Raw genomic sequence first — 26,066 nt, 5'->3', positions numbered from 1 at the left:
CTCTTGAGGCAGGTGATTCACTCTGGCAAATGGATGCCTATTCTTTTCTTTAAAATCTCCAAGGGAGTTCCCTGGTGGTTAGGATTCCAGGTTTTCACTGCTGTAGCCCAGGTAAAATAAAATAAAATAAAATGATGTATAAAACCACCAAAAAACAAACAAACAAAAAAACCTCCAAATGCCACAGGTCTTTTCAGTGCCCCAGTCAAGAACTTTATCTTTCATAGCCTTGCTGCTTACGTAATAAATCAGTCAGTAAAGTCAGTAAAAAAAATCTACGTGGAATCACCTAGCTTCAACTATGTTTTCTTTGGGAAAAAATCTGTAAATTTAGAGCTACCTGAAATCACCAGTGCATTTTAACTAAAGTGACCAGTTTCAGTAGTGGCCCAAATGCTTCCGGGCAGGACTCCCAAAGCTGACATCAGTTTCTTTATACATCTTTCATTCTCCCACACATGGCTGTCTAGATATGAAAGTGACTCAAGAATCTTATCATTCGTTATCTACATGGTTCCAGAAAGAATCTTTTACCTTACACCCAAATGGGAAATTATCCAAATAATTGTCATTTCTTGAAATTGTAACTGGCTATATTATTACTTTTCTATGACAATAGTTTTAAGTGCAGTAGGATCTTGTGCACATGTCTGGAGACCGTCACCCTCACGTATGACCCATGGATACCTCATAGGCCTACAAATCAGGGAAGTTGTGATCTTACTCCCATGGGCAGGCTCCTTTCAATCTGCATCGGTACTAAATATTCAAAGCTTAAGCTCAATTCTTTTTTTTTTTTTTTTTTTAAGCTCAATTCTTATGCCTCAATCCTTAGAGGATCAGTTTTCTCTCAAATAAGTATCCTAACACTGAACTTCAAATCAAACGGGAACATGAGGGAATACTTGGAAAAATAAAGGAAGTCACGAAAACAATTCAGCAGGTGGCACGCTAATCTCAAGAAATGACTGGGAAAACAAAAACAAAAAAAAATAAACACCAACAAGTGTTCTGAGAAAACTCTGAGTCTGAAGGTAACGTCTGAAGATCTCAAGTCTAGTATTAGGGAGACTGTGATGATTTATCTCCGTGACCAGTCCCTCCCAGACCAAAGGAGGCTTCATGACAAAGGTATTCTTTCATCTTCTATTTGATGTGTCCTGTCTTCTACCTTATTTTTCCAGACAGTATAGGCATTGTACATCATTTCGTGAATGACCCCAAAATACTAATACGTACTGCGTGGAACACCAAGGAAAGAGACTTGGTGAAAGGAAGGGCGGCCATCAACCAGTGAATTTTAAATACATCATTCCTATGTAAAAACAGAGAGAAAAGAATTAAAGGAATATTTCGTACTCCCAAAGAACAGGTGAAGCTCCAGGCATCATATATTTATAAGGAGGCAGTAAATATAATCTAAGCAAACCACAAACATGAAGCTTTTTAAACAAGTGGTTGCTGCCAGCAGAAAAGGCCTGGAATGGAGTCCCAAGTCACCTCTACTATATAATTCAATGCTGTGAATGGAGCCGAGTTACGCACAATGGGTTTCCAGGCCTGATGAGATGGAAATCTAAACAGGCTGCCAGCTGCTTCTCCAGAAACCACCTTGGAAAGCCCGCAGAGGCAAGAATGAGGCAGATGGATCTATGAAAACGGCGTGAAATCCCCAAGAAGGCAGAGGTGATTAGGCACAGCTATAGGGGAAATCTGCAGCCAGGAGGAGAGGCGGACTTGGAGCCAGGCAGCAGGGATGGTCAAAGAGAAAGCGCTGGGGTCGTGCCCCTCTCTCCCCCCTCACAGCCGGAACCTGCCAAACATACCAGGACAGTGGCGCAAAGCACCCACTGCCCCACCTCCCCCTACGGGCACGAGTCCACCTTCAGGCTGCCAGGCATTCAACTCCTCTACCCCTTCCCGCCTCGTCCTAGGAATTAACCTAATAAGACAAACAAAACCATGATGGAGAAAAGTCTTAAACTCTATTAAAGAAAGCAAACAAAGACTTGAGTAAGAGCTACAGTGGGGACTCCCACTCTCGGATATCAAGACATTCTGCAAAGCCACAGCAGTAAAAAAAAAATGGGAAACGGGTGTCACATCAGACAAGTAAACCAACAGAATAGACTAGAAGGCTTATGAATAGATTCGTGTGTGTACGGAAGCTTGATAGTTAAGGTGATACCAAGTCAGTGGGAAAAGAACAGCCTGCTTAATGACTGACACCGGGAAAAAATTAGCTCAAACCTATATAAGAAATAAGGAAAGCTGGATCTCTGCTTCACACTTCCTTACCACCCAGGCGGAGCCTGCTGCTGAGCATAAAACACGCATTTTGTAATCCCAGAGTAGGAATGGGCCTCCTAAGATCCAAGGAGCACTGCCCAAAAGACTAAAATTAGATAGCTGTGACTCTATTAGTATGAAAGATTTTTACTCAACAATTCAACTGGGAGAAGAAATTTGCAACGTCTAAGACACGCAAGGGATTGAGATCCCAATGTGCAAGGAACTTATGCAAAGCAACAAGAAAAACACAGAAAATCCCACAGAAAAATATGCAAATACAGGCAGTCACAGAGGGAAAACCCAGAAGGTTAACATGTCTCTGCAAAGATAATTCACATCACTGATATTCAGAGAAATGCAGAAGAAAATGAGGTACCAGTTTATACCCATCACACTGGCAAAACATTAAGGTGTCAGTGTTGGCACACGTGTAGTAGGAGCATAAGCCGGCACAGGCACGCATCATGGCGGGCAACCGGCGGCACTTAGCGAAATTAAAGGAGAGCTCCCCGACACCCAGGGCACCTCCTTCCGAGGTGCAGAGCCCTCCGGGGACAGGAAGGAGGGTGGGTCATGACAGTAGGGGGAGCAGGGAAATGAAGACAACCTCGGGGTCCACCACTAAGGGGCTGGGTGAGTGGGATGGGGACGCTCACTGTGGATGACACGGAGCAGCTGAACAGTGACGAACTGGATGTGCACGCAGCCATGTGACTAGAGCTTAAAGAGGACGTTCTGAGTGAAAAATGTACCAAAACAACACCTACAGGTGGAACAGTTTATATAAATTAAAAATACATGCAGGACTTCCCTGGTGGCCAATGCAGGGGACACGGGTTCGAGCCCTGGCCCGGGAAGATCCCACATGCCGCGGAGCAACTAAGCCCGTGTGCCACAACTACTGAGCCTGTCCTCTACAGCCCGTGCGCCACAACTACCGAAGCCCGTGCGCCACAACTACTGAAGCCCGCGCACCTAGAGCCTGCGCTCTGCAACGAGAGAAGCCACCGCAATGAGAAGCCCGCGCACTGCAACAAAGAGTAGTCCCTGCTCGCTGCAACTAGAGAAAGCTCACATGCTGCAACGAAGACCCAACACAGCCAAAAATAATAAATACATAAAATAAATAAATTTATTTAAAAAAATACATGCAATACCAATAAACATTATTTGTTTACAAGAATATACAAATATCCCCAAAACACATACTAAACGCATCTGAGTGGCTGGCCGTGCGAGGGAAGGAACGGGAGAGGGGACAGGAAATAAAACAGGAGAGGGCCTGGCACAGACCGATAAGGAGGGCGTGTCGTGAGCTGACGCACACCCAGTTTCCGGACTGGTTTCCTCCCTGGTACTTTCCTGCTCCAGTGCCTACCTACTTGAAGGTCGAAAGGGAAGTCAAGGCCGGAGTAGTCTGCCCCTCCTGAATAGTAATGAGATTTACCCAGAGTGCAGAACCGTCAAGGGCTGTGCTCACCACACACCCTGGCCACCGAGACTCGCGGTCCAAGTCACAGCATTGATGGCTGGGCCGTTATGTGAATGAAGGAAAGATCTCGGGCCCTGGAGCCACGCCGACCTGACCCACATACGGGTTCTACCCTGACGACCTTCATCTCTCTAGGCCTCAGAAACCTCTGCTGAAAACGGGCCAACAATGACCTCAAGGAGCCACGACGTCCAGTGCCTGGCTGGGCAGAGAGCAGGTACCAAACCGATCAGCTGCCCGTGTTCCCTTCCCCCTTCCCGTGCTCTGGGGCCCACGACAGAACCACAAAGGCACAGCAAGCCACTCTGGGCCCCGGGGCCAGCTCTGTCGGGGGACGCTAGCCATGTCTCTCACTTCCCCCCTCAAGGCCTCAATAAGACGAGGCAAAAAATCTCTCCGTCCCCTCCAGCACTAAGGGGATACAAGTCTCTGAAATGCGCTGGCGGCCCTGGAGTCACCTCTGTGACGTGACTCACATGGCTGGCTGTGAGACTCCTGGAAAACCAGGGGGATGGGGCAGAGGGCTGAAATGATACGTTTCTGTATATACGCTATACTTCAACAAGAAGTTTAAAATACGTTGTACAAAGTAGGTCAGCCTCGTTTAACCACAGATTTTAAACTGTTGTCACGATTTTATATAAGTGAACCAGTGACAATGACTGTTGCATCGCCAAATAAAGGGAAATTAAAATACCACTGAACATCTGGCTAAACTATTTTGTATGTCCCTCATCTTTGCATAGCACCCTGATCTGCAAAACCCTCTCGTACACATCATTTCAGGGGGAACCACATAAGAAACCTAAGGATCTAAGACTTTGAGGGGAAGGCAGGGCAGTTACGACTGTCCCAGTTTTGTAGCCGAGGAAAAAGAGACTTAGAGTGAAGGAAGGCACACAGGCAGTAAGAGTCAGCATTTACACCTGAAATCAGGTCTCCGACTCCTAGTTCTTACTTTTCTAATAACGGCAAAAGCAAAACTTTCTTTAAAAAAAACAAACCGGGGCTTCCCTGGTGGCGCAGTGGTTGAGAGTCTGCCTGCCGATGCAGGGGACACGGGTTCGGGCCCTGGTCTGGGAACATCCCACATGCCGCGGAGCAACTGGGCCCGTGAGCCACAACTACTGAGCCTGCGCGTCTGGAGCTTGTGCTCCGCAACAAGAGAGGCCGCGACAGAGAGAGGCCCGCGCACTATGATGAAGAGTGGGCCCCGCTCGCCGCAACTAGAGAAAGCCCTCGCACAGAAACGAAGACCCAACACAGCCAAAAATAATAAATAAAAATTAAAAGAGGGGCTTCCCTGGTGGCGCAGTGGTTGAGAGTCTGCCTGCCAATGCGGGGGACACGGGTTCGAGCCCTGGTCTGGGAGGATCCCACGTGCCGCGGAGCGGCTGGGCCCGTGAGCCACAGTTGCTGAGCCTGCGCGTCTGGAGCCTGTGCTCAGCAACAGGAGAGGCCGCGACGGTGAGAGGTCCGCGCACCGCGATGAAGAGTGGCCCCCGCTTGCCGCAGCTGGAGAGAGCCCTCGCGCGGAAACGAGGACCCAACACAAGCCATAAATAAATAAACAAATAAATAAAAAAAAAAAAAAAAAATTAAAAGAAAAAAAAAAAAAAAAAAAACAAACCAAACCCCGCCCCCCCAAACACCTTTTATGGCCTGAATTTGTAGGATTCTTTTTTTCTTATTAGTGGCTGCCTGATCTCTAGTCCAAACATGATTATGTAGGGTTCTTCACAAGTAAACAAGACACAGTTCCAGCCAGCGGATGTAAAAGATTACAACAAACAGAAACCAGCAACCACATCCAGCAGAGCCCAGGACCCGAGCTGAGCATGTCCACTAGAAGACAATCTGGCCACCAGAGGTTAAAGGGACCTCAATCTGTCCCACTGCTCCAGAGAAAGAGGTATCTGGTACTTGGGGGTGCTTAATAATTGTCTGAATTTAAATCTATATTATAATACCATATTCACATAGCATCATTTACACAGTTTATGGGCCTTATACTATAACAAACACTTCACACTATTTTTTAACTGAAAATTAGTGTTTTGTTTTCCATTTGGGGGGAGCGACACAATTAAACACTAGCTCCACACATATGTTGCTGCTCCCCTCAAGTACCAAGAACGCAAGTTAAAGCCTCTGGGATTTCAGAAGAAAGGCCAAGAGTCAGGCAGGTGGGCTTTGAAGGGGTTTTCTCGAGTGACGATCCTCTGGAGGTCAGTATCTACCCCGCCCAGGCTCTGGGCCGGGGCCTTCAGTGCGCAGCAGCAACTCCATGCTCCCACCAGGCACTGGGCTGTCGTCACTCATCTCTTAAGAACAAAGAGCCCCTGAATGGGACCGACGTGTTCACTCTGAGTCCTGGACTCTAGTGTCCTCGCTATGGAAATGTTTTGCTTATACATTTTATTTTGCTTGTATATTACTGAAATATTTGGATTTGCTTTTTAAACAAAGCAATGGGAAGTGAACAAACACCAAGGCATGCAAAGGCCTCCCAGGTGGCAAGGCTCCTGCACGGTCTCCCTTTGTTTCGGGGAAGATGCCCTTTGACGAGAACAGGATCGCTAATGCCAAGTCCTCCAGGTTCAGAAGGCAGCAAAAGGTGAAATTATACAAGTCCCCGAACACTCTTGGATGAAGGGCTCAAGGAGGTGATAATTTACCGTCGTTTTCGAAGGATGTGAATCCAGATGGTCCCAGAGAGAAAAAAGAAAAAGGCCATAGAAATGTATAATTTGGGGAGAGGAATTTCTCCCGCTGAGAGGTAGCTGTCAGGATTCTTCTCTGTGATGTCGATCTGAAACCAACATGACATTAATTTTTACTTTTCAGAAACAGATCATCCCATATTCAGCAATCTGGAATCTTAGCTGTTTCATGGAAGTTCAAGAACGTGAGTACCAGCAGATAACAACCACATTCTTAATGCACAGGGTGAAAGTGTAAACACATCCTAAATTGCTGTATATTTTCTTATTTATGAACCCTCTGCTGAAGTATCCTGCCCACTGGCATAAATGTTATTTTGGCCACATGTTTCTCTTACTCTGGCTTAAGTGTTCTTAAAACTACTCTCATAAAGAAATAACTGTCTCCCATTTTACACGCCTGACAACACCCACATGTGAGTTTCTGTATGGTACTCACATCGAGGCTGAATGAAAACTTGTCATTAGACCGTATTTCACTTCCAGGGCATTTATGAAAATAAAGACTGTAGAGGCCTTCTTGGTCTTCAGTGCTGATGTTAAAGAAAAACTGAAAGTGAAGAAGAAAAAAATTTAAGGGTACCCAAATCCTCGGCTAAATATTTAAATCTTAGAAATAAGTCGTGAATACCATGAACAGAAGAAAACAGACTGCTTACTTAGATTAATCAAACTCTCCCAGAGCAGAGTTTAAATAGACGTTTTCTTATTCTATGATACCCTCCTAATATTTTGTTATAAGAATTTTCAAGCTAACAGAAAGGCTAACAGAATTATACAGTGAATACCTATGTACCCACTACCTAGATTCTACAATTAACAGTTTACTACACTTGCTTTATCACATATCTATCCATCAGTGACGGGTTTTTGCAGAAGTCTGCAGAGCTAACCTAAGATACAGTTTTCTGGTTTTCAAGACAACATATTGTTGTTTTGCTCTTTGGTAAAAAATACTTCTGAGAAAGAAAGGAGGTTCATCTGATATTTGAAAAGGTAAAGGACCAGTATTCCCTCATCAAAATTTACCCATATGATTTTAAACAACAGTAACAGAGGCTACATTTTCTACATTTAGACATTTTTCTTTGTTTTTCAACATTATTTCATGTATTCAAATGAAGTTTAATGTAAATTTTAAAATGTATATATATAAAAAGATCACAGAATGTGACACCTTAATCAATTCCAGAGAACATTTTACTAAAAGCCTAAAATCTACTGCTTAGGGTTACATATATAGGTGGTAAACTCTGAAGAAAAGTGGGAATAGTTATGATAACATCTCTCACGACAGGGGTTACTCTAGGGTTGAGAAGAGCACGAGGGCCACAAGGGGCTTCTGGGGTGTTGGCACTCTTCTAGTTCTTGTCCCAAGTGAAGGTTACAAAGGTGATTATTTATAATTACTTGTACTCAACATAAGTACTATACACTCTTCTATAGGTACTATACCTCAAAATTTAAAAGAATGGGGGAAAAAAAGAGACATCTGACAAGAAGACAAAAAGAAAAGACCAAGAATTATTCAAGCTGAAATTATTAGCATGAAACCATGTCCCAAACTCATCACTGTAAAGTGAGAGTATGTATTCTTGTCCACCCAAGGTAGCCAGAAAAAGAAAACTTTTCTAAACATGTGATTTTAATTACAAAAGACTCTCATGAAATTTCTAAAAAATATATATTTTTTTAAAAAAATCAATAGAACCATCATGGTGGAACAGAGTAGACACCTGACACTTGAAGGAAAACAAAACAAAACAAAATAAAGCAGAAATGAAAATTTTAGGGTTGGGGTAAGCCCTGACAGTCCCTTTCCAGCTCTAGGTAGATAAACTATCAGACCTACTCTGTGGATGGAGCAGAAAAGCTCAGAACGACCGTACTGTCCGAAACTGGAGGACACCGGGTAGCAGCACACTAAGGAGCCACCTACTGACTTCTTCACAAGGAGAGCGGAAGCCAGAGAGCACGCAAGCGGTCCGTTTTGTGTGCTGCCTGTTTTATGCATCCCAAGAACCCTATCAACTGGCTGTCTGAAGCAATGTTCTGAATCACCACAAATGCTGCTTTCCCCTCAGTGCTCACCTTGACACAAAGCACTAGTAACTGACAAATGTGTATCCTATAAATGCTTTCCTTTTGTGACTTAAAAAAAAAAAATTCAAAATACTTATTTTATTAACAAACATTTTAAAGTGAGGGAAAGAAGAGAGAAAAGTACCTTTTGTATTTTCTTAAGAAGGTAGTAAAGCAAAGTGATTAAACACATGGGCCTTGGAGTGAGACAAACCTGGGTTTGAACCCTCCCCTTGGGCAAGTTACTTAACCTCTCTGAGCCTCAGTTTCCTCATCTGTAAAAGGAGAATAATAACAGTACTTACTTCACAGACTGCTGGGAGGATGAACTGAGATAATGATGACGTATGAGTACTTAGCACGATGTCTGACTCACTCACTCATCTCCATAATGACTGATGGGCAGCCTGTTATGGGCCAGGCCCAAGATGAGTAATTTCATATACAGCAGCAATAAAGCAGATAGAAATCCCTGCCCTTATGGCTACCTTCTGAAGGGAGGGACAGATAATAAATACAATAAATAAGTACAAGTATACCGTATGTTGGAAAGAAGCACTAAGGGAAAAATCAGAGCCAGGGGTGGGGCAGGGGGGTGCTGCATTTAAAACAGGGCGATTGGAGGAAGCTTTGTTGAAAAGGTGACATTTGAGCAAAGACTTGAAGGAGGAAGAAATTGATCACACAGATTCTGAGGGACGAATGTTCCTCCAGCGGGTACAGCTAGAGCAGAGCCCAAGGCCTGATCTTTTCTAGGAGCAGCAAGGTGGCCTGTGTAGCTGGAAGAGAGTAATAAGCAGGGGGTGGGGAGGAAACAGGAGCTGAGGTCAGAAAGTTGACAGCAGCTGGACCATGTGGGCTTGCAGACCACGTGGAAGGACTTGGACTTTTACTCTGAGACAGATGGGAAGTTGTTGGGGATTCAGAGCAGATGAGCACCCCAAAAGCCCTCAGTTAGCTGTTAACACCGACGGTCACTAAACTTAAAAGAACATATAAAAATTGTTAGATAGGCAAAAGAATCTATGGTGAAAGAAATCAGAATAGCAGATGCAGGGGTGGGGGCCTTTCGGAGATGGTAAAAATACAGAGAATCTTGAGAGTGGGTTATGTGGGTGCATGCAGTTGTCAGAATTGATTGAACCATACACGTAAGACCTGGGCATTTCCCTCTAAGCAAATTATACCTCAATTAATGAAAACTGGTTAGAAAAGTGACAGTGATTCTTACAAATTAATGATAAAAGATTATTTGTATAGTGCTTTACAAAGCACTTTTATTTCTGAAGAATGATACACCTAACCACCCTATGAGACACGCGCCCTCATTTTCCATTTTCAGATGCTTCAAGAGCGAGGTTCAGAAGTTGAGGGAGCTGTCCAAGGTCACCAGCTGGCACATGGGCTCTGAGATCCAGTCCAGTGTGCTCCCCCGTACCCCACACACGGGCTGTGATGCTGCCATGAACACCCGTGTGCAGTTAACAATGGTGACGGCTGAGCAGGTCACTCAGGCCTCTAAGGCTCAGTGAACTCACCTCTGAAATGACAACATCACCCTAAAAGATCACAATGGTCCTTTCAGGTACAGAAGTCTGTGTTTGTGACACACTCTGAATGGGAGGCAGCGAGGGACTGCAGAGGCAGAGGTGTGGGGACAGCCAGGGAGAACTGGGCTGGAATCCGGGCCTTCTCGCTCACACTGGACATAACACTCTGAGTTATTCTCTCTCAGAGATTTATGATTTGATAAGTGGTGGGTAACAATACCCACCTCGTAGGTTTGTTATGGAGAGAGCTACTGTATTCAAGTGACTGACACACAGCATACCTAAATTACTACTCCTAAATTCAAAATTTCTATAAAAATTCACCCTTTTACATGGTAGAGATAAATTCTACGAAGCTTGACTGAAAGAGAATACATACCTGAAATGAAACTGCCCCATCATTATTACGAACAGAAAAGGATTTCTCTCCTGTTGCCTAAAAAAGACATTAACAACCTATTTTAGAATGAGACTGGCGGAAAAAGCATGCTAATAAAAATAAAAATTTTAAAACTCCAAAACATGCTTTTCTTAAACCTGAAATTTGCTGGTCTTCAAAAGCTCACTGAAAAAGAAATTCACCATTTTTTCAAGATGTATGAAATCACCTTTCACAGAGAATGGTAATTCTTTACCCATTTCCTTTCCTCATCTACCTCTTGTCTCTTCAATACCCCCTATTCACTACTGAACACCTCTCTAGTCTTAAAGCTTCAGCTAGACAACGGATGCCAACCCAGGTCACACCCCAACACAGCACCTGGGCTCCATCCCCGACTTCAAATGATCTACATGTTGCCACCGGTACAGCGGACTAAAGGTAAATAACAAAAAGAAGGAGCTACTGATCCACAGAACAACATGGGCGAACCTAAAATAATTACGCTAAATGAAAGAAGACAAAAAAGAGTAGGTACCGCGTCATTCATTCATAGCAGCTTCTATAAAACTACCCTATAGTTACAGATCAGTTGTTACTTAGGGAAAGGAAGGTGACAGAGGGACAGGAGAAACCTTTGGGGTGATGGACATGTTCACTCTCTTGTTGTGGTGGTGGTTTCACAGGTGTACACACAAGCCAAAACTTATCAAATTGTCACTTTAAATATGTGCAGTTTATTGTATATCAATTATACTTCAATAAAGCTGTTAAAATAAAACAAAATAAAATACTGCCATTTGGATGTCCCATCACTGAAAAATCAAGATATCCCAAACCAAAACTTTCCCGTTTTTCCTTCTGCTATTTCTACTTCCTACACCTCTGGGGAAAAAAAAAAAAAAAAATCTACCTCTTCTCCTACCCTCCCACCACCCCCAAATGACCTCCCAGACTGATTCCAAAGCTCTGCTCTAGTTCAGATCCTCATCACCCTAAACCTGTATTATCACAACAGCATTCCTCCTGGTCCCTCTAATTTCACTGTCTCCCTCTCCAAGGCTACCCTGCACATTCCTTCAGAACTATGACCTTCCCTTAACACCTTCTGTATCACATTCCATCCTTGTCAAGAACACACGATGACTTCCTGTTTTCTGTGCATCGATACCTTCAATTTTCCAGCCCTCTGTTATCTAAGACTGCTCCTCTCTGCTCCCAAATAGGTACCTTTTACTTCCAATAGGCCAGTGCCCAGCACCTGTCATGCTCATCTCCACTTCCGGTCTTTGCTCATGATGGTCTTCATCTCCTTCCTTCTCTTCTTCCCCAAACAATCTACCAAACTTCAAGCCCTGGTGACGCCTCCCTCCAAAGGGCTCTCCGAGAGCCCACTTCCCTCTCCCCTCACTATCTGAGCCTCTATCATGTAAGTGCTGTATAGCTCAGCACTCAGTCTTACTTTGAAATTGTTTCCGAGTGCCTAAGTTATCTCCCCAAACAGAAGGCAACCCCCTGTAGATCAGGCATGCAGATGTATGTGTGCACACCTGTGTGTGTACATATATACATATGTATATACATTCCTATACGCACACACATACACAGACATACATACACACCCAGGAAAGCTGAGAGCGTAAGTCAGGTTATTTCTTACCTTTGAATCCACTGTACTTCTTTCAGACTTTCCACTGTCTAGAAGCAGAACCATTTAAGAGCTATTATTGCATGATTCAGCTCATATGTATATTACAGTATCATTTTATGAGACTCTAGCTCGTCTAATATCAAATAATGCAAACAATCAAAACGGTGAGGCCACGTGCCATCTTGTGAAATGCCATCTGCTTAGAACCCCAAACACTCCTGAGCTGTAGAAGCCGCAAATGGCAACCTGTTCTATTATAAATGCAATCTAATAAATGATAATGCTCAGTACAGACGAGGGAAATCATCTCTAAATAACCTAGTGCATGTCACTGTCAGAGACACCACGTGGAATGACTTCCTTATCTTCTAAGTAATTACGTTTGAAAACAGATCATTGTTTAAAATACATATATATATAATATATGAGATTTATTTATATACACAGAAAAATAGGAAATAACATTAGCATAAAGCATACTATTTTTATTTCCACGGCAAGGAGTGTAGAAATTGCTAATGACATCTTTCAATGAACAGAGAGGGCATCTGTGTCTTATTTTTACTTAAGACTCTCTTCATGAGGAAGACAGCATCTCAAACTCCCTGCAGGAAGGGAGAGAGTTTCAGAATAAAAAGAAGGAAAAGAAGATTTTCTGCCCAGGGAATGGTTATGTGAGCCTGAGGAGCCTGGACAAGGAGATGGTGCACGTACGTGAAACTACACCATCACACAAATGTAACATTTCTGCACATCTTTTCAGCTGGGTTAGAATTTTGACAAACTGAGAAAAAACCACATAAATAATACAATAAATAGTTATCTTTAAAACACTCATAAATTATTCGATAAACCTAACGGTTAATGAAAGAGGTGATAAATATAAATTGGTTAATCAACATATGGAGGAAAAGAGCAGCCTCAGTAATAAGAGTGACTTCAAAATCAAGAATACCTTTTTGCCTTTCACTTTAGAATTTAAAAAACGAAACAAAACAAAACCAAAAACCCAGTATTGTCTAGGACATGGTGACGTGGGCACTATTCTTATATATTTCCCAACAGGAGTATAAATTCACACAACTCATGTGGAAAGGAATGAAAATATGTATCAATATTCTCAAAAGTATTCATATCCTTTGAGCCAGAAATTCCAATTCTGGGAACCCATCCTAAAGAAAGTTCTACATATGAAAAAAATCTACAAATAACAATGTCTGATGTAACAATGTTTTAATATAATAGCATCAAAGTAGAAACATGTCTCTTTACGGGGAAAGGCTGAGCAAATTACAGTATCCATTTAATGGGATATCTGATAAGTATGAAATAACTTAAAGTTGAGTGAACAGGGATGCTTATAAAATTATAAACATGTGTATGAGTTTTAAAAATCAAACACTCTAGACTTAGGAAACAAGTTTAGAAGGAAACATAAATTACTAAAATTCTAACACAGGGAGTATGGAGAAATGACTTTTCTTCTCCCATCTTTTCCACATTTTTCTTTGTTACATATTTTTATATCACCTCAAAAATAAAATAATGCTAAGATCCTATTTGTTTTTACTTAGGAACAAAAAAGAATCTACAAATCAGGGTAGTGAAGAAAATGCTAGTTTCTACCTCACAGTTTACCTTGTTTTTTCTGAGTCTGGCTGCCTGCTGAAACAGCGTTAACACCAGGCTCCTGGTTCTGACCAAGGACTTTCTCATTCTTGCTGAAGATGATCTTTGGTAACTGGGTACCAGCTTCTGGTGGAGATCTTATTCGCACTCTATATTCAAACAAGACAGAAGAAAAAGAGTTCAAAGTAATGCTTATGGCCATTAAGTGTTATAAGTTAGGTGTTGTTTCCAGCTCTAAATCCATCATCTCATGCAGTCCCATGATGTCCTATGATGCAGATTCTATTATCTGCATTTTACAGATGCTGAAATGAAAGCTCAGAAAGGTTAAAGAACCTGCCCAAGAGCAGTAAGCTAGTGAGCAGCTGGGCGAGGACCTGGGCAGTCTCACTCTAAAGCTTAAGTTCGTAGCAACCATACAATTCTGAGGTACACATTCCCTCCTAAGTATGTGCAATGTGTTCAACAAATTGGTGTACGAGGGAAAAGGAATAAGAGGTAAAAAAAAAACCCCAATAAGATGTTAAAGTGAAGCCTTGGGGACCGCATGAGGGGCAGTGAGCATTATTAGCAGCCCACCTAATATGCATCTCCCCCCTTCTCCCTGCTTACCAGACCGTGATCGTGTTTGCCCCATCCCGCCTGAGGAGGCACCAGCAAGTTTCCACGCCTGAGTGGACACACAGCCTCAGCTGACACCGCCACGTGTGCCAAGGGGAGCACGTCTAGCACTGAACGGGGAGGAGCCTTCCCCTCGTCCCCTTAGCTGGATGCAGACAGTGCACTCACCTCACTGAACACACCACGCTATCTCACACCACTCTGCCTTTGTACATCATGCTATCTCACACCACTCCGCCTTTGTACATCATGCTATCTCACACCACTCCGCCTTTGTACATCACGTTCCCTTTGCCTAAAACGCTCCTCCCTTTCTTATTCATCTGTAAAGTCTATTCGTGAGAAGGGTGGTTGCACCAACACTTCTCTGAAGCCTTCCCTTCTCTTCTGCAATCCTCAGTCTCTCTGCTCTACTACTTCTCTAGTTTGCTGTGATCGTTTGTATTGCTCTTCTGTCTCCCTCATCCATCTAGAAGCTCCTCCAGGACTGGACCTCTGTCTTCCTCATCTTGTTTTTAATCTCCAGCACTCAGCAAAATATTTGGCATGTGGCAGACAATAAATGGTAACTTAACTACCAAATTCCCCCTAACTTTACTCTAGGATTGAACTGAAGGATCAGTAGAATTACTTACTCACTTCTGGAGATGTCTAGGATTAGAAGGGTGACAGAGGCAGACTGTTTCTTTAAAATACAGTAATTCACATCTTCATCCTGAGAAAGGAAGACCCAATTACACACCACCTTATTCATTCACACTAGAGTAAGAACAAAACGTTTTCAGGAACAAAGCAAGTAAGTGGCCCAGACTCCGTTCAAATAACACAACTGTGGGTGCTCAGAGATGCTTGGAAGTCAAAGCTGCTACCACCTCAAGACAACAGCACTGATGGAAGCAGGGTGTTTCCACCCAGTGTCTTGGGTTCAAGTGAAGGGAGTGATCAGGTCATGCATTTGATGCTCACCAGATAAGAAGAAAATCCATCATTCTTTGTGCGGTCTAGGCTGAATGCAATCTAAGAGGAGGTAAAAACAATGGAAGTAAATAACCACATGATGTCCGGGCGCCCATACCTTCATTACTCCAAGAGCAGAAAGGTGACTCTTTTGGCCTGGCCACCTCTTGGTTTTCTTAGCATTCATTTTGTAAGAAGGATCAGTTACTACTAAAATTATTCAAGAATTACAACTTAACTGTTAAGAATAAAACTATCTGACGCCCGCTCACAAGTTTAATGGTCTCTATATTTTGATACTTCACATTTAAGTATGGGGTGAAGCTTTCACCTAAGCAACAGAAAAGATCTCCTGGAAAGGCACTTACAGCTGCGTCCTTGTCTGTGGTTCCTTCAGGCTCATTCACTGAAAGGCTACTGACATTCACCATCATGTACCCATTCTTGAAGAATCCAAAGGTGTTCAGATGAACCTTATGCCTCACATCATCCTAAAAGGATTTGCAGTGGTGGAATTAGTAACATGGAGAAGTTAACTTGATTAGTTAACCTATTCATTTGCTTGGAAAACTATGGCTATCTAGTTCCCTGCTACCTAACCAATGTTTCTATATATTCAGTAATATAGACAGCTGTGGGACCTTTTCTTGCTCCAAAAGCTGAAGAAGACTCATCAGAAACTCATAATATAGCAACAATTTTGCAGAAGGAAACACACAATAGATTCGATTCATTCCAGTGTATTTGTAAGGGACCCGGGGGCAGACTCGATGGCCTGTGGAATGTGGATTCCAGGGAAGGAGGAACAGTGTTTTAGTCATCCTCCCATGCTTCCTTCAAGTACAAGGCCTGGCATCCAGTAGGCACTCAAAACATGGAGGCGGGGGAGGGGGGCATGGAGGGATGGAGAAGAGGCCAGAGCCGCTCCAAGAATACACTCATTTATATAAACCTTCTTAGGCGTTTCAGTGTGACCAGCTCCTCACACTGCAGGACAACAGGAATATCTGAACGTTACTTGAAACTATCTCAAAATGGCGATTCCAAAGTCAACTCAGTCAACAAATTTTAGGGCCAACGGAACAATGGTATTCGTGAAAACTTCTAAAGTTGAGGTTCCACAAAGACGCTTCACACTGTGTAAAGTCATGAGTTTTATATTGAAAATTATTTGCCCAAACGTTCACAGTTACTAAGTAGCTCCTAAATGCAAGACATTATGCTAAGTACTTTTCTAAAACTCGGATTTGGTTCTTCCTCAAATCTGCATAGTCATTAATGGTAGTGTTTGTTTCTTGCTCATATTTTAAAACTCTATCCGTTGTTTCTTTCATTTTAAATATAGCTATCTTACAACACACTGAGCAGCTCTGAGACCCCTAATTCTGCTCTTGGTCATCTCTGCTGACTTTCCTAGCAATTGGTTTCTTTGTGTGAGGGGTAACTTTTTATCTCTAGACTTGGAGCTCCTGGACTTCAGAGGTAGTCTAATTGCAAACACCAAACGCCTATGATGAGAGGCTAAGGATCAGATCTTCAGCAGAAAAATCAAACTGATTCCTCCCATAGCTAAGACACGTTTTACTGCCGTTAGGAGGGTTTTATTTCCGAGCCCACTCTCTCACTCAACGAACATAGAGAGCTCTTGAGAGTCTGCTATTATGAGCTGGGGAGAGGGACACAGTTCCAGCGCCCCTCCTGGCCTGGGTCTAGGGCTTTGGCTCCTGCTCCCCCTCACCAGCTGCTCAAAATCCAAGGCTCTGGGTCCAAATTTCTATGCCTTGGGGCAGCCCTGGCTTGTGTTATTTTGCCACTGGGGCTTCAGCTCCTTCTCTCCCTCTCCCCTTTATCTGGCCCTGGGACTTCCCCTTCTCTTTCTCGGAACCCAGCTATGCATTTGCTAGACTTCCACTTCCAGGTGGGATGGAGGAGCTTGCAGCAAACCAGCACTCCCAGGGAGAAAAAAAAAGCCAGATAAGATAACTTAACTGTTATCTTCCAGAAGTCATCTGCTAGAAGACACTGGAGAGCTGCTTGACCACAAAAACCAGAAAAGCTAAAGCTCCCAGTCTTTCCTGGGACTCTACGAGAGATGAACCTCCAGAGAACATGATTTGAGTGGGCATCTTCTCAGTTCTCCCGAAGGTGTTACAAGGCTACTACCATCCTAGACTCACGGGACAGAAATTAATTCAGCTACATATGATGGATCACTTTGGACATTAGGGCTTAATACTCTGGCAAAATCCACAGATGAGAAGGGCTACAGAGGGACAATGAAGGAAAATGAAAAAATTCCTGCCCCACGCAATGTGGAGGGATCTCACAGACATAACACTAAGCAAAATAAGCCATATTCCCCATAGGTATAACAAATTCAAATTCAAATGTAGGGGGAAATATGCTAAGGCAATAGAGGTCAGGATGGTGGTTGGTTATTCTTGGGAGGGAGATACTTTCCAGTCACTTGGGGAATGCGGCCTTAAGGAGCTTCTGGAAATGCTTGGTAACATTGTTGCTGGTTGCACAAGTGTTCTTACACAGTGGAAATTCATTGAGTTGTACGCTTACAATGAGTATTTTCTTTAGCATGTATATTATACTTCAATAAGTTTAAATTTTGAAAGTATGTTTGTTCTAATTTATCCTGCATTTAGATGCTGTGTAGCAAAAATGGAAGCCTGTTAATCGATTTTTATATTCACGTAGTCCACTACAATGTCTATTTTCTAGGTTTTTGGGGGAAAATGTTTCAATTGCAACCTTGTAACAGTGATTTTTTTTCCAAACAAACTCTATATTCCTTTACTGGTTTTTTTTCACTTTTATATAGCATTTTACTTGATAATACAATGCCATTAAAAACATGTTTTTGAAGAATATTTTAAACAATCACAACAGCATCACAACTCCCTGTTTCCAGCACTTACCAAGAACTGGGTTATGTGCCAAGGGCTTTCCTATGATGTCTAATCCTCACTCAGCCCAGTGTGGTTAAAAGCAGTATCCCCATGACAGGGATGAAGACACAAGTTCAGAGATGAAACGCTACCCAAGACTATGGAGACTCTAAGTGGTAAAGCTGGGATTTCAACACAGATCTGACATGAAAGCCATTTTCACACCACTATCCCCTAATATTGGAAAGTAATAACAATATAATATTAAATGCAGGTTGGAGTACCTAGAAGAAATGGACAAATTCCTAGAAACATATAACTTATCAAGACTCAATCTGAAGAAACAGAAAATCTGAATGAGACTGAATCAGTGTTCAAACAGTTAAGGAAAAATTAACACCAGTGTTTCTCAAACTCTTCCAAAAAACTGAAGAGGAGGAAACACTTCCAAACTTATTCTACAAGGCCAGAATCATCCTGATACCAAGCCTATAAGGACACTACAAGAAAAGAAAATTACAAGCCAATATCCCTGATGAACAAAGATGCAAAAATCCTCAACAAAATACTAGCAAACCAAATTCAACAGCCCATTAAAAGGCACAAAAAAAAAAAAAAAAGGCTCATACACCATGATCAAGTAAAATTTATCCCTGGGATGCAAGGATGGTTCAACATATGTAAATCAATAAATGTGATACACCACATTAACAAAGTGAAGGAAAAAATCCTACGATTATCTCAGTAAATGCAGAAAAGGCATTTGACAAATACAACACCCTTTCATGATAAAGATACTCAACAGATTAGGTATGGAAGGAATGTACCTCAGCATGATACAGGCTGTAATATGACAAGTCCATAGCTAACATCATACTCAGCATTGAAAAGATGTAAACTTTCCCCCTAAGATCAGAAACAAGGCAAGGATGCCTACTCTCACCATTCAACACAGTACTAGAAGTTCTACCCAGAGCAATCAGACAAGAAAAAGAAATAACAGGTATCCAAATCGGAAAGGGAAAAGTAAAATTGTTTCTATTCAGAGACGACATGATCTTATATATAGAAAACACTAAAGACTCCTCCAAGAAACTATTAAAACTAATAAATTCATGGGACTTCCCTGGTGGGGCAGTGGTTAAGACTCCGCCCTTCCAATGCAGGGGGCTCAGGTTCAAACCCTGGTCAGGGAACTAGACCCCACAAGCATGCCGCAACTAAGAGTTCCCATGCCGGGGGCTTCCCTGGTGGCGCAGTGGTTGAGAATCTGCCTGCCAATGCAGGGGACACGGGTTCGAGCCCTGGTCTGGGAAGATCCCACATGCTGCGGAGCAACTAGGTCCGTGAGCCACAACTACTGAGCCTGCGCGTCTGGAGCCTGTGCTCCGCAATAAGAGAGGCCGCGATAGTGAGAGGCCCGCGCACCACGATGAAGAGTGGCCCCCGCTTGCCGCAACCAGAGAAAGCCCTTGCACGGAAACGAAGACCCAACACAGCCAAAAATAAATAAATAAATAAATAAATATTTAATATGTAACTTTCTCTTCAGTGATTACTGTATTAAAAAAAAAAAAGAGTTCCCATGCCACAACTAAGGAGCCCACCAGCCGCAACTAAGACCTGGCACAACCAAATAAATAAATAAATAAAATATTTTTAAAAACCTAATAAACAAATACAGTAAAGTTGCAAGACAAAATCAACATACAAAAATTAGTGGCATTTCTGATACAATAACGAAATATCTGAAAGAGAAATAAAGAAAACAATTCTATTTTCAATAGCATAAAAAAACAACAGGGACTTCCCTGGTGGTCCAGCGGGTAAGACTCTGCACTCCCAATGCAGGGGGCCCAGGTTTGATCCCTGGTTGGGGAACTAGATCCTGCATGCATGCCGCAACCAAAAGTTCACATGCTGCAACTAAGAAGTCCACACGCCACAACTAAAGATCCTGCATGCCACAACGAAGATCCTGCATGCTGCAACTAAGACCCAGTGCAGCCAAAATAAATAATAAATAAGTAAATAAACATTAAAAAAAAAACTTAGGAATAAATTTTACCAAAGAGAAGAAAGAACTATACACTGAAAATGACAAAAACACTGATGAAAGAAATTAAAGAAGACACAAATAAATGGAGAGATAAGCTGTACTCATGGATTGGAAGAATTAACATTGTTAAAATGTCCATTCTATCCATATCATTCAATGTAATCCCTATCAAAATTCCAGTGGCAGTTTTCACAGAAATAGAACAATCCTAAATTCACATGGTACCACAAAAGACCTTAAAGCAATCTTGAGTAACAAGAACAAAGCTGAAGGCAACACACTGACTGATTTCAAAATGTCTTACAAAGTTATAGTAATCAAAATACTATGGTACTAGCATAAAGACATATAGACCAATGGAACAGAAATAGAGCCCAGAAATAAATCCACTCATTTATGTTCAACTGATCTTTGACAAAGGTGCCAAGAACACACAGTGGGGAAAGGATAGTCTCTTCAATAAATGGTGTTGGGAAAACTGTATATCCAAATGCAGAAGACTGAAACTGGACTCTTTTCTCACACCATATATAAAAATCAGCTCAAAATGGATTAATGACTTAAATGTAAGACCTGAAGCTGTAAAACTACTACAAGAAAACATAGGAAAACAGCTTCTTAACAATGGTCTGGGCAATAACTTTTTGGATAGAAACCAAAAGCACAGGCAACAAAAGAAAAATAGACAAATGCGACTGCATCAAACAAAAAAGCTTCCGCACAGCAAAGAAAACAATCAACAGAGTGAAGAGACAACCTAAGGAATGAGGAAAAATATTTGCAAACCATGTATCTGATAAGGGGTTAATATCCAAAATACACAGGGAACTCAAACAACTCAATAGCAAGAAAATAAATATCCTGATTTAACAATGGATAAAGGGGGCTTCCCTGGTGGCGCAGTGCTTAAGAATCTGACTGCCAATGCAGGGCACACGGGTTCAAGCCCTGGCCCGGGAAGATCCCATATGCCGCAGAGCAACTAAGCCCATGCGCCACAACTACTGAGCCTGAGCTCTAGAGCCTGTGAGTCACAACTACTGAAGCTCGCGTGCCACAACTACTGAAGCCTGCGCGCCTAGAGCCCGTGCTCCGCAACAAGAGAAGCCACGACAATGAGAAGCCCACTCGCCACAACTAGAGAAAGCCCGCACGCAGTAACGAAGACACAACACAGCCAAAAATAAATAAATAATTTTTTTAAAAAAAGGATAAAGGATCTGAATAGACATTTCTCAAAAGACATAAAAGGTGCTCAATATCACTAATCATCAGGGAAATGTAAATTAAAGCCACAATGAAATATCACCTCACACATGCTAGAATGGCTATTATCAAAAAGTCAAAAGACAACAAGTGTTGATGAGGGAGTGGAGACAAGGGAACTCTTGTACACTGTTGGTGGGAGTGTAAATTAGACCAGTCATTATGGAAAACAGTATGAAGGTTCCTCAAAAAATTAAAATTAGAACTCTAGGGAATTCCCTGGCAGTCCAGTGGTTAGGACTCACTGCTTTCAGTGCCGTGGCCCGCGTTCAATCCCTGGTCAGGGAACTAAGATCCCATAAGACGCGGGTGCGGCCAAAAAAAAAACCACAACTCTATATGATCCAGCAATCCCACTTCTGGGTATAAATCCAAAGGAAGTAAAATCACTATCTTGAAGAGATAGCTGTAACATTATTCACAATAGCCAAGATATGGAAACAATCTGAGTAGCTGTCAGCAGATAAATGGATAAAGAAAATGTGTGTTCATGTATGGACTATTTTTCAGCCTTAAAAAAGAAGGAAACCTTGTCATTTGCAACAACACAGATGAACCTGGAAGATATTACGCTAAGTTAAATAAGCCAGACACACAAAGACAAATACTGCACAGTCTCACTTATATGTGGAACCTAAAAAAGTTGAATTCTAAGAAGCAAAGAGCAGAACGGTGGTTACCAAGGCTGGGGGCAGAGGGAAATGGAAAGATGTTGGTCAAAGGGTACAAAGTTTCAGATACGCAGGATGAGTAAGTTCTGCAGATTTAATGCACAACGTGGTGACTACAGTTAACTATACTGTATACTTGGGGTTTCCCTAGTGGCGCAGTGGTTAAGAATCCGCCTGCCAATGCAGGGGACACGGGTTCGAGCCCTGGTCCAGGAAGATCCCACGTGTCACGGAGCAACTAAGCCCACGAGCCACAATTACTGAGCCCGTGTGCCACGATTACTGAAGCCCACGCGCTCTAGGGCCTGTGCTCCACAACAAGATAAGCCACCGCAATGAGAGGCCCGTGCACCACAACGAAGAGTAGCCCCCACTCACCGCAACTAGAGAAAGCCCGCGCGCAGCAACAAAGACCCAACGCAGCCAAAAATAAATAAATAAATAAATTTATTTAAAAAAAACAATACTGTATACTTGAAATCTGCTAAGAGAGTAAATCTTAACTATTCACAAACATACACATACATTGTATGTCTTAAATACATACAATTTTTATTTGTCAATTATACCTCAATAAAGCTAGAAAAAATATTAAATGCAAAGAACAGAATCAAACTATATACAGTAAGAGCTAAATTTGTTTCAAAAAATTAAAAGGTATATATATTTACTATTATTTATAAAGGATTTGAAAGAAATTCATCAAACCATGAAAAGGTTAGTACCAGTGGGATGGTGGGTAGCAATTTTTTCTTCATACTTTTCTATATTTCCTAAATTTCTAACAAAGACCATATGTTAATCTGTAATTACAAAAAAAAAAAAAAATCAATCGTTATTTCTAAGTATTACCATTTGCCAGTAATAACTGCAGGACCCTCACCTAATCTAACCTCTGACACTCCATTTTAAGCTATCATGTCACCATATCAAATAAGATACGTATGGAAGTGACTTTGTAAACTGTATTTCACTATACAAATCATAGAGACACAAACTTTGAGATTGAAAGTAACCAGGAAGGTCAAACATTCTAACCACTCATTCAACTTTGATTTAATTCAATGTAAATAAACCAATATTTACAAAACACCCCTAATGGCTGAGGCCCAAGAAGTGATAAACACTCAGTCTCAAAAAAAATCTCCAACAGCCAGGCCTAACTGTCCAGGAACAAGGAAACCTCTCCTTCTACCACAAGGAAGCCAGAAATCTGGGGGCCCTGGGATGAACATCCCGCCCACTGTAAGTGCTACAGCCAGAGTGCTACAGGCAACATCTGGGGATGGGGTGTGAGAGGGGAAGAGAGAAGCCTCAGCACTCACATCTGTCCCTCCAGATACTCTCCCAGGTAAGAGGCAGCAATGTCAGTGTCTTGATGGCAGAGTGACAAAGTAAAAGGAGGCAAGGCAAGGAGTTGCCAAAGCGGGGTGAAGATGACAATATCTGACACAAGCAATGAAGATTTAATTACATTTTCAAAGCCCACTCAATCATTTCCATCAGCACTGAACCAGCAGTAAGGTTTGTCTGTTTCTCCAAGGATCACAGAGATCGCAAACATTTGACCTTGTACTGTGCTAGGAAGAACTCTATCTATCACCATTCACTCTTATTACAACATTGTGAGGCAGGTGTTGTTATGCCCATTTTACAGATGAGGCTCAGAGTGGTAAAACTTGCTTAAAATCGTAATGAGTGAACTGATGAGGATGAGTATAATTTTTGTGACTTTCTGTCTGAATTAAAAAAAAAAAATCCCACAAGGACTCAGAGGCAAAGAATATACAAATCAATTTTCACTGCAAAGTAAAGGAACTGTTACAGTGGAGGATTACTGGACTGAATGTCAATATTATGACATAGTATGAGTGTGTTTCATGTTTGGTGATTGCAATCATTGTTGCTTTTGTTGTGGTCATCCATGTACAATGCTTGGTGTCAGTCTATTTATCTCTTATGAAAATTAAAAAAAAAAAAAAATCGTAATGTTAGTAGCTGGCAAAGCTGGTATTCTAACTCAGGTTTGTTTAAAACCCAAACCTGTGCTCTTATCCATCTCATACTTTTTACAGGGACTTCCCTGGTGGTCCAGTGGTAAAGAATCTGCCTTCCAATGCAGGAGATGCGGGTTCAATCCCTGGTCGGGGAACTAAGCTCCCACATGCCGCGTGGTGCGGCCAAAAAAGAAAATTAATACTTTTTACAACCAAATAAACGGTATGTCTTTTGTTTGTTTTAAAACTTTTTTATTATAGAAAATTTCAAGCCATCAACTTGTGGTCAATTTTGTTCCCTTACATTCCTCCCCATATAGGGGAGGAATAAAAAAATAACCTTAAAAACAAGTTATATTCCTAATCACAGTAAACTGCTTATCAAGTTAATTAAATGAATTTGTTCACTCATGAGAAGTCAAGGTTACCAGAACATAAACAAAATACAGGACTGTTCCCAGGTACATATTTATATGGTTGATTTTTGTAAAAACTTATATTTTTTCCTGGCCTTCCTTAGTAGATTTATATTATCTGAAGTTGGTGGAAACATAATTGGCCCACAGTTATAATCTCAAAAGTACTAGTTCAAACAAAGAAATAAGCATTAGTTTGATGATGAGGCCATCTGAATTAATGTATACTTAATTTATCATAGAGGATCTCAGAAAAAAATGCAGCATCAGATTATTCTGGATTATTTCAGATTATTCTGAAAGTTTTTTTTTGGTAAATAAATAAATATATTTGTTTATTTATTTATTTATGCATGCATGCATGCATGCTGTGCCGGGTCTTAGTTGCAGCACACCGGATCCTAGTTGCAGCATGCATGCGGGATCTAGTTCCCCAACCAGGGATCCAGCCTGGACCCCCTGCATTGGGAGTGCGGAGTCTTACCCACTGGACCACCAAGGAAGTCCCCTGAAAGGTTTGTTCTTATTTGCAATAAACTACTTTGTAAAATTAAAACTTTAAGATTGTTGAAATTCTAAGCCAAAAATTTACCCAAAAAGTTTATTTAAAATGTGAAGTTTTGGGGCTTCCCTAGTGACGCAATGGTTAAGAATCCACCTGCCAATGCAGGGGACACGGGTTTGAGCCCTGGTCCGGGAAGATCCCACATGCTGCGGAGCAACTAAGCCCATGTGCCACAACTACTGAGCCTGCGCTCTAGAGCCTGCAAGCCACAACTACTGAGCTCGCGTGCCACAACTACTGAAGTCCATGCGCCTAGAGCCCGTGCTCTGCAACGAGAAGCCACCGCAATGAGAAGCCCGCGCACTACAACAAAGAGTAGCTCCCGCTCGCCGCAACTAGAGAAAGCCCATGCGCAGTAATGAAGACACAACACAGCCAAAAATAAAAATAAATTAAATAAATAAATTTATTTTTAAAAAAGTGAAGTTTTGGGTCTTAATTATGGGTGCAATTTTTTTTCTCTTCTTCATGTTTTCTGTTTGCATGCAACTTTATTTTTCCCACCACAAACGCTTTACCAGCATTTAAGAACATATATACACTGAAAAGTATATTCTTACTGAAATAAGTTTTCCTAAAATTTCTGGTCTACAGAGATCTGAAATTAAAAGACAGCAGGGGGCTAATAAACATGCTGAGATCCTGAACCTCACCAACAGTCAGCTTAAAACAAGATGTCACCTCTTCCGTATCAGGTTGGCACAAGCTAAGACATAACGTGCTGTGGAGTATGTGGGTAACTGAACACTCTGAACATGCTCATACTCTACTGCTGGAGTGCAAATTGATAAAACCTTTATAGAGGGCTATTTGGTA

The 26,066-nt window shown here is 41.9% G+C and overlaps 1 protein-coding gene across 2 annotated transcripts in view; it reads right to left on the bottom strand.

The window, feature by feature from the left end:
- The window catches only part of GPR107 (G protein-coupled receptor 107), a 76,369-nt gene that overhangs the window by 41,411 nt on the left and 8,892 nt on the right, over positions 1-26,066 (bottom strand). For both annotated transcript variants that reach the window (XM_007194501.3, XM_007194502.3), the window contains exons 2-10: positions 15,745-15,867; positions 15,386-15,436; positions 15,055-15,134; positions 13,808-13,947; positions 12,179-12,216; positions 10,519-10,575; positions 6,947-7,057; positions 6,463-6,596; positions 1,240-1,315 (exon numbers count right to left, since the gene is read on the bottom strand). In XM_007194501.3, coding sequence (XP_007194563.1) covers positions 1,240-1,315; positions 6,463-6,596; positions 6,947-7,057; positions 10,519-10,575; positions 12,179-12,216; positions 13,808-13,947; positions 15,055-15,134; positions 15,386-15,436; positions 15,745-15,867 — 810 coding nt within the window. The remainder of the gene's footprint in view (positions 1-1,239; positions 1,316-6,462; positions 6,597-6,946; positions 7,058-10,518; positions 10,576-12,178; positions 12,217-13,807; positions 13,948-15,054; positions 15,135-15,385; positions 15,437-15,744; positions 15,868-26,066) is intronic.

The sequence above is a fragment of the Balaenoptera acutorostrata genome, chromosome 6 (assembly GCF_949987535.1).
Source record: "Balaenoptera acutorostrata chromosome 6, mBalAcu1.1, whole genome shotgun sequence".
NCBI classification, from domain to species: Eukaryota; Metazoa; Chordata; class Mammalia; order Artiodactyla; family Balaenopteridae; genus Balaenoptera; species Balaenoptera acutorostrata.
The sequence above is the reverse complement of the archived record's forward strand: the minus strand, read 5'-3'. Positions and strand labels throughout refer to the sequence as shown.